The sequence below is a fragment of the Vicia villosa genome, linkage group LG3 (assembly GCF_029867415.1).
Source record: "Vicia villosa cultivar HV-30 ecotype Madison, WI linkage group LG3, Vvil1.0, whole genome shotgun sequence".
NCBI lineage: Eukaryota > Viridiplantae > Streptophyta > Magnoliopsida > Fabales > Fabaceae > Vicia > Vicia villosa.
In genome coordinates, this window is record NC_081182.1 from 149,598,335 (window position 1) to 149,608,401 (window position 10,067).

Genomic DNA, 10,067 nt, shown 5'->3' on the forward strand with positions numbered 1-10,067 from the left:
AATTCAAAATGCATATTGACATAAGGTAAAGGGGGGTTGGTTCTGAGAATGGTTATAGGATCTTCTGGGTGGGAGATGAAATATGGTTCAGATGGTCTTTCAGACAAAAGAGAAATGTTTGAAGAGGATGGTTGAAGAGAGGATTCTGCTTCGTTGTCAGAGTCTAGGACTACAACAACTGGGTCAGATTGAGGTTTTTGAGGAGAAGGTGCAGAGGGGCGAGGTTTGCGAAAGAATGAGTCAGATGATAATGATGATGGTGATAAAGAGAGATTGAAGTTGCAGAACACAAGAATGTCAACAACTGGTTGGGGGTCAGATGGTTAAGGTTGAGTTTCAGAAGGTGGTGGTTGAGCAGAAGAGAAAATGTTTTCATGTGGAAAGATGGTGTTCAGAGGTTTTGGATTAAGAATGGGTTCAGAGTTATGGATAGGCTGTTTGCCTTTGGATTTGGAGGAAGCAGAAGGTGGAGATTTAGAGGTTTGTTTGGTGGTTTGAGGATGATTTTCTGGTGATTTTTCTGGTTGACGTTCTGTTGATATATGTTCAGAATTTAAAACAGGAATAGGAACAGACTCAGTTATAGAAATACCTGAAGATTTTTCTTCTTCTTCTGAGGCTTTGAAGGTCCATCACCAACAGACTTTCTCTTCTTCTCCTTCTTTTCTTCCTTTTCCTTCTCTTCTTTCCTTTCTTCCTTTTCCTTCTTTTCTTTCTTTTCCTTCTTGTCTTTATTTTCTTTCTTTTCTTTCTTTTCCTTCTTCTCCTTTTTCTTTTTCTCTTTCTCTTCCTTCTTCTTTGATGGATCTTGATCAGCTAAAGTGGGAAGCACTCTGTTGCTCAGCCATACTGGATCAAACTCAATGCCTTCCTTTAAACACTTTTCCAGATAGAAGAGGACTGTGTTAGGATGCTCATTCTTGAAGAAGAGCTCAAAATCAGCTAGAGCAGGAATCCTTCTGGTCAAGATTTCATTTACCACTCTAGGAGTAACGGTAATGGTCTCTATCAGCTTCATTTTCTTTAGAGTGTGAGCATTCATAGTGCTCCCACACGTTGCATACAGATCTTTAACAATTCCAGCATTCACCAGATCATCAACCAAGCCAGTCTCAATCAGAATATCAGAAATCAATCTTCCAAAAGGAGTGATGTTCCTTCTGATCTTTGGAGTCTTCAATCTAGCTTGCTCTCTAGAGTCCCTCACATGATTTCACATGTCGATAAACAGAATATAAGGAAGATCCACCATCTCACCGTTACCAATACAATATAGAATGTATTGTTGATCTTGATTAATGTAGTTTGGAGAGACTGTAGCCTTTCTGTGGTAGATGAAACCCAGAAGGATCTTGGCCCATATTCTGTAGGGATCCTTCAAATCTTTGATGGAAGTAGAACCTTCTCTAGATTTGAAGATTTCAGCATAGACAGCATCCCAATCTGTTCTTCCTACGATGGCTCTAATAGAACCAAAACAGTTTTCCAAACCTAGCAATCTTCTGATCAGGTTTTCTGTGATATATATTTCTTGACCACAGACGAAAGAAAGAATTGCCTTTGGCATAAGTGTTGCATGAACCCAAAACTCTTTAACCAATTCTGGGTAAACTGGTCCAATTAGACGGTTGAAGAACAGTTCCCATCCTTGAACCAACATGTTATTCTTCAAGTTAAGGTTGTGTTCTTGAAGATTATCAAAATCAACCATTGTTTCACTAAGAACTTCTAATTCATCCATCGGAATCAGACAAGTTTTCATTGGAGTGAAGACAGTTTGTTGTTCTTGTCGTTATTGTTGCTGTTGTTGAGAAGACGAAGCATTTTGTTGAGCATACGAAGAAGCCATTGAAGAACACTTGAGATTTCTGGGTTTATTTCTTTTAGGGTTTTGATGAAGGCAAAAGAGGAGACAGAAATGCATAAACTAGGAAGATGATGAAGGAGTGAAAAGAGAGATAATGAATATGTAATGAGTTTATATAGACACGGATTTGATAATGAAATGCAATGAGATTCTGAATGCAACGGTTATAGAATATGAATCAATCACATTTAATATTGAGAGACGTTAGTGGAGATAGCGTGATATTTGAAAAGATTTGAACATTTACCTAAGGAGGCGTCTCATCAACTGAACGCGTGCTTGTCCCTTTAGAATGAACACGTGGTCATCATCTGGAATAGCAAGTGATAGCTGTTTTGCTTTAATAGAAGTTCTGTATCATACTTAGACACATGAAACGTTAGTGATAACAGATTCAGAGTATCCATATGAACATACATAAACAAAATATCTAATAAGAAAATAAATAAATTAACATCTTCAAAGTAATCCACATATCAGATCATCTCAACACCTTCATTCTGGGCATAAATCCATATTGATGTTCTTCAGAATGAACCTAAACCTATCTTCAGCAATGAGTTTTGTAAAGATATCAGCCCATTGATGATCTGTATCTATAAAGTTTAAAGAAAGAACACCCTTCTGAACATAGTCCCTAATAAAGTGATGTTTAATCTCTATATGTTTAGCTTTAGAATGTAAAATAGGATTCTTAGATAAACAGATAGCAGAAATATTATCACAGAATATAGGAATGTTACTCTCATATATCTAATAGTCTTCTAGCTGACTTTTCATCCAGAGCATCTGTGTACTACATCCAGCAGCAGCTACATATTCTGCTTCTGTTGTAGATAGAGCAATAGTTGCTTGCTTCTTGCTATACCAGGAGATCAGGTTACTTCCTAGAAACTGACAGCTTCCAGAAGTACTTTTCCTTTCAACTCTATCTCCAGCGTAATCAGCATCACAATATCCTACTAAGTTGTATTCTTTAGATCTTCTGTAAACTAAACCAACATTAATAGTACCTTTCAAATACCTAAGAATTCTATTAACAGCAGTTAAGTGAGATTCTCTATGATCTGATTGGAATCTACCACACAAGCATACACTGAATAAAATATCAGGTCTAGAAGCAGTCAGATAGAGAAGAGATCCTATCATACCTCTGAAGATCTTTTGATCTACCTTCTTGCTTACCTCATCCTTACCTAAAACGCAAGTTGGATGCATTGGTGTCTTAGCTTTTTTGCTTTCAGATAGATTGAACTTCTTCAAAAGTTCTTTGACATACTTAGTTTGATGAACATAAGTTCCTTTAGCAGTTTGATTGATCTGAATGCCTAAGAAGTACTTGAGTTCTCCCATCATGCTCATTTCAAATTCTGCCTACATAGACTTAGCAAACTCCTTTCCAATTGTAGCATTAGATGTTCCAAAAATAATATAATCTATATAAATTTGACAAATTAAAATATCCTTTTTATAGGTTTTACAGAAGAGAGTTGTGTCTACTTTTCCTCTTGTGAAACAATTATCCAGAAGGAAAGAACTTAATCTTTCATACCAAGCTCTATGAGCTTGCTTCAAACTGTATAATGATTTCTTTAGTTTAAAAACATGTTCTGGAGACTTAGAGTCTTCAAAACCAGGAGGTTGGTGAACATAAAATTCTTCATCTATATAACCATTTAAAAAGGCACTCTTAACATCCATCTAATACAGAGTGATGTTATTCTGAGTGGCAAAAGAAATTAACAGTCTAATAGATTCTAACCTGGCCACTGGTGCAAAGGTTTTTAGTATAGTCAATACCTTCTTGCTGACTATAGCCCTGAGCAACCAGTTTGGCTTTGTTTCTAACAACTTCACCTTTCTCACTCAGCTTGTTTCTGAAGACCCATTTAGTTCCAGTGATATTGAATCCTTTAGGTCTTGGAACCAGATCCCAAACATCATTCCTTGTAAACTGATTTAACTCTTCTTGCATAGCAATTATCCAGTCAGCATCTTCCAGAGCTTGATCAACAGAAGTTGGCTCAATCAAAAACACTAAACCAAATTGACATTCTGCATTGTTCTTTAGGAATGCTCTTGTTCTGCTGGAATCATCCTTCTTTCCAATTATAACATCTTCTGGATGGGAAGAGTTGATTCTTGAGGATCTTCTGAGTGTTGGCTCTTCAGATATTCTGAGATTCTCTAAAGAAGCTGTAACTTAATCTTCTGATACTTCCTTTCCTCTTATCTCTTCAGGATCTGGGTTAGAGATATCTATATCTGTAAAATTCTCAAACTGCTTTGGCTTTTCAATGCCAAGCTTATCATCAAATCTGATATTGATTGATTCTTCAACTATCAGAGTTTCAGTATTGTATACTCTGTAGCCCTTAGAGCGTTCAGAATATCTAAGAAGGAAACACTTCTGAGCTTTGGAATCAAACTTGTTCAGAGGATCTTTAGTACTCAGAATATAACAAACACATCCAAATGGATGGAAATATGAAATGTTGGGCTTTCTGTTCTTCCACAATTCATAAGGAGTCTTATTTAGAATTGACCTGATGGAGATTCTATTCTGAATATAACAAGTTGTGTTAATTGCTTCTGCCCAGAAATGCTTAGCCATATTAGTCTCATTGATCATGGTTCTGGCCATTTCTTGGAGAGTCCTATTCTTTCGTTCTACAACTCCACTTTGTTATGGAGTTCTAGGACAAGAGAAATCATGGGCAATACCATTTTCTTTGAAATAAATTTCAAAGAATCTGTTCTCAAATTCACCACCATGATCACTTCTGACTTTTATGATTTTGCATTCCTTTTCAGATTGAATCTGATTACAGAAGTCAAAGAACACAAAATGTGACTCATCCTTGTGTTTTAAGAACTTTACCCAAGTCCATCTGTTGTAGTCATCTACCATGACCAATCCATATTTCTTGCCTCTGGTTGATGCTGTTTTGACTGGGCCAAAAAGATCAATGTGCAGAAGTTCTAAAGGCCTAGAGGAAGAGACAACATTTTTAGATTTAAACGCAGGTTTTGAAAACTTCCCTTTCTGACATGCTTCACAAAGAGCGTCTGATTTATATTTCAAATTAGGGAATCCTCTAACCAGATTAAGTTTGTTAATCTGAGAAATCTTTCTCAAACTAGCATGACCCAATCTTCTGTGCCAGACCCACTGCTCTTCGTTAACAGACAGAAGGCAAGTAACCTGTTGGTTCTTAATATGTGAAAGATCAATCTTATAAATGTTGTTCTTTCTCTTGCCTGTAAATAGGATTGAGCCATCCTTTTGACTAATAGCTTTACAAGACTTTTGATTAAAGCTTATGTCATAACCATTGTCACTTAATTGACTTATGGACAATAAGTTAAGAGCTAATCCATCTACTAAAAGAACTTTAGTTATAGAGGGAGAATTACCAATACATATGGTTCTTGAGCCTATGATTTTGCCCTTCTGGTACCCTTCAAACTTCACTTCTCCTGCAGATTTAAGTTCCAGATTTTGGAACATAGACCTTCTTCCCGTCATGTGACGTGAGCACCCAGAGTCCAGGTACCATGACATGTTTGTCTTTTGCGCTATGAAGGAGATCTGCAACAGGAATTATCTTATCCTTAGGTACCCACATTCTTTTGGGTACTTTAGGGTTAGTCCTTCTCATGTTTTGATTGAACTGAGATTTTACATAAGATTTTCCAGAATGTGAAACAGCATATTTCTTTTTGTGTGTGATATGGAAACTTTTAGAGTGTGATGTGTGTTTGATATCATGAGAATGACCATACTTGAACTGTTGGTATAGAGGTTTGTATTTAATGATCATTTCATCAACAGGTTTAAGTTTATATGGCATTTCTCCCTTAAAGCCTATACTTATCCTTTTGTTTCCACTAACACCATAGATCATAGAGGCTAACTGACTTCTGCCTATACCTCTAGATAAGAACTTTCTGAAGCTCAAGTCATATTCTTTCAGAATATTGTTAGTAATTGGAATAGACGTGTCTGAACTTGAAGATGTTTTTCAGAGATTTAACATCTTTAGTTAATTTTAAAACTTTTTCTTTTAGTTCAGATTTTTCTATTTCAAATCTCTTAGTTTCAGATGCAAAAATCTCTTTGAGCTTTTTGTATTTGAGACTAAGCTTACTCTTGACTTCCAGAAGTTCTGATAAGCTGGAAACTAAATCTTCTCTAGTGAGTTTAGAAAATACCTCATCAGAGTCTGAATCAAAAGTAAATTCTACTTCAGCATCAACTGTTGCCATGAGTGCTATGTTGGCTTGCTCATCTTCAGAGTCTGACTCTTGATCAGATGAATCAGAGTCATCCCATGTAGCCATCATGCCTTTCTTCTTTTCAAACTTCTTTCTGTGCTTTTCCCTCCGAAGCTTAGGACATTCATTCTTGTAGTGTCCAGGTTCTTTGCATTCATAGCACACTACCTTCTTCTTGCCAGATCTTCTGTGTTCAAAAGATTCTCCCTTTTCAGGTTTCTTGAAGTTCTTGAATCTTCTCTGCTTGCTCTTCCAGAGTTGATTCACCCTTCTGGATAAGAGAGACAATTCATCTTCTTCTTCTTCTTCTGACTCTGACTGGTCAGATCCTTCTTCTTCTGCCTGAAAAGCGTTAGCACAGTTTTTATTTTTAGATTTTAAAGCAATAAACTTACCTTTCATCTGAAGCTCGTTTGCATCTAGCTGAATCTCATGATTCCTCAGAGCACTTATAAGCTGCTCAAGAGATACTTCATTCAAGTTCTTTGCAATCTTGAATGCTGTAACCATTGGTCCCCATCGTCTGGGTAGACTTCTGATCATCTTCTTAACATGATCAGCTTTTGTGTATCCCTTGTCAAGAACTCTCAATCCAGCTGTCAGAGTCTGGAATATGGAGAACATTGCTTCAGTGTTTTCATCATCTTCCATTCTGAAAGCTTCATACTTCTGGATTAGAGTCAGAGCTTTTGTCTCCTTGACTTGTGCATTTCCTTCATGAGTCATCTTCAGAGATTCAAAGATGTCATGAGAAGTTTCTCTGTTTGTGATCTTCTCATACTCAGCATGTGAAATGGCATTTAACAATATAGTTCTTGCTTTGTGGTGATTTTTGTACTCTTTCTTTTGATCATCACTCATAGTCTGTCTAGTGAGCTTGACTTCTTGAGTAGATACTGGATGTTTGTAACCATCCAACACTAGATCCCATAAATCACCATCTTAGCATAGAAAGTAACTTTCAAGTTTATATTTCTAATATTCAAAGTTCTCACCATCAAAGACTGGTGGTCTATTGAATCCATTAAAGATGTTACGTCCATTGTTACCATTTTTGTTCTGCTCAGTAAGAGTTGGAACTGGATCAACCATTTAGTGTTTTTCTCCTAAATCTTTTCTCTAACACGGTTAAGTGTTTGCACCTAGAACCGGCGCTCTGATGCCAATTGAAGGAGTGAAAAACACTTAGAAAGGGGGGATTGAATAAGGGTTGTTTCTAAAAATGGCAGATAAAAAATAATCACACAGTTATTTTTATCCTGGTTCGTTGTTAACCAAACTACTCCAGTCCACCCCTAACAGAGTGATTTACCTCAACTGAGGATTTAATCCACTAATCAATCTTGATTACAATGGTTCTCCACTTAGACAACTTCTAAGTCTTCTAGAGTATACAGATCACAACTTGATCACTCTAGGAAATTCCTTTTACAAAGATGTAAATAATATTACAAGAGTTTAATGTGCTTCTTAATAAGCTATAATCACCAAGTTATTTTTCTCTCAAGATTAAGTTCTAAAGACTCACTAAGATATTACAATGTTTGTGAGGTTGAAGATGAAGTTCTTTTTTGTTTTTGTGTGATAGCATTTTGGCAGCGTAAGGTACTTGGAGTGAGAGTTGTAGGCTGCTTCAGCATCAGAACTTCTCTTATATAGGCAGTGAGAAATGTGATCGTTGAGTAGCATTTAATGCTTTGCGTGAATAGTACACTATTGCATTTAATGTTTCACTCTTTTGTCAACTACCTCGAGCCATGCTTCAACTACTTTTGCTGACTTTGCCTTTTGTAGCTTCTAATGTTCCTTTTGTCATTCAGACAGATTTGACGTTGTAGCCTTTTCATCGTGTACTTGCTTCTGGACTCAGACTATTAGAATAACATTTGAATATCAAAGTCTTCAGCGTTGTTGTAGATGCAACTTCAGTTATCAGACTTTGGAAGTGCTTTGTAGCGTGATACCATCAGATCTTCAGAGCCTTGCTTCTGATTGCCATCTTCTGATGCCTTCCATATCATGTTCTGATTTTCTCAAGACCATCTTCTGATGTCTTCCAGACGATGTTCTGACAAAGTCATCCAGATCTTCTGGGTCAGAGCTTCTGACTGCTGATTTTGTGCATACTCTCTTAGACTTTTCCTGAAATGGAAAACGTGAATAGTTAGAGTACCACATTGTCTTATACAAAATTCATATATAATGTTATCATTAAAACTAGAAATATTGATCAGAATATTTCATGTTCTAATAGTAGATTTTACCTTGTCGAAAGGTATTCAAAGTAAATATCTTCAGAAGGGTAAAAGACTTAACGTTTTTTCAAAGTATTTGGAAATAAAGCTTCGAAGACCACATTGATTGGAATTTGGCGCCTCGGCAAAAGGAGATTCAAATTCAAAATGATCTGTCTTATCCAAAAGGACACGTGGAAGTCTTAAAGGATCGAGGGACATGCAGACGGAAAACGTGGCATTCCGTGAGGAAAATGCCTTTAGGGTCGAACTAGTATAAATTAGAATTTTAGCGTTAGATTTTAGTATGTTCAAATTTGTACAAAACTCAATTATACTAAAAGTAACAAAGCGTATCGAGAAACGAGTGCTGAGAATGTACGTTTGAGCTAGAAATTTATATTAATTCGAATTACATTACCTTTTATCAGTTTATATTTATCTTCAATAAGGATCTTTTATCTTTCTTTATCGCTTTCGAGTCAAAATAACCTTTATCATTCCTGCATTTCATTTTACCTTTCAACGTATTCTTTTTTCACTTACAAATTAAACACAAAACCAAACCAAGTATGAGCACAATCAATACATCAAAATCTTGAAACTTAGACCATGTCCTAGGATCAATCTAGTCGATCCTGCGAGCAACCACTATATTTTTTATTTTGGAGGACTAGTAGTTGTTTACTAATTTTCACGGTAAACACTATAGCAAGACAGTTCCTATGCTCCCCCAATAGAGAACAGATAACCCCTTGCTTATTGGACATCTCTGCCGACCAGAGATACCTCTTTGCCGACCTGAGGTACATCTCTACTCGAACAACGACTAGTTTTGGGAAGCCTCCCAGGATTCCTAAACATACTCCTAGAATCCTGGAAGTCATGCGTTTTTGGCCTAGATCCACGATCTAGCCCAAAATGTGGACCAATGGCCAAGCGCTGTGGGAAAATATAAAAACTCTTTCATTTGAGAATGTTAGATAACACAATTTAGAACGCTTGAAACACTAAAATGTATTTGTGCTCCTACTTACATGATCGACAGAGTGCCTCGCAGGTACATCTTCCTCCTCATCACCAACATCGTGCAGACGTCTCTGACTCACTTTTTGGTTCTGATCACCCTCCAGATTAATAACAATACAATAACCAATCATAATATTTAATTAAATGTGAAGTTCTATTTTTTAGAGCTAGAAAATGTATGAAAAAAATGCTCCAAAGTCAAAGTTGAGAATTCAAGTCTTTGAAAAATATGTGAACTGAATTGAGAATTTTCTTATGGTTGATTTATATATGAGAATGTCCAAAACTATCCAAATTGTGACCTATTTCCTTTTCCGGGTTTCACTCTAGTATTACACTTACGGTGTGTTTGTTTACGGTGATTTAAAGAAGAGAGAAATACAAGGGAGAGAGTAACGTGAGAAATGCAGCATTTCTACTGCTTGGATCATCAGAAAAATAGAGACGAGGGCTTATAAAAAGGTGGGCCCCATACACTTTTACTTTCTGCACACCTATGAGCAGAAATGACACTATATAACAACTAACAATGAAGGGTTAAATTGCAAGGAGAGAAGGAAACGCGGAAGAAGCATCCTAAATGACAAGAAGAAATTAAAAAGACAAAAGAAGATAGCAGTTAAAAACAAAGGAAGAAAGAAAGAAAAAATCTGTTGATG

General features: G+C 36.4%; 1 protein-coding gene across 1 annotated transcript; it reads right to left on the reverse strand.

The window, feature by feature from the left end:
• Positions 1–1,213: 1,213 nt before the first annotated feature.
• LOC131659153 (uncharacterized) lies at positions 1,214–1,741 on the reverse strand. The gene has a single exon (XM_058928386.1). It carries the CDS (start codon positions 1,739–1,741, stop codon positions 1,214–1,216), a length of 528 nt encoding a protein of 175 aa, XP_058784369.1.
• Between the last annotated feature and the right edge of the window lie 8,326 nt (positions 1,742–10,067).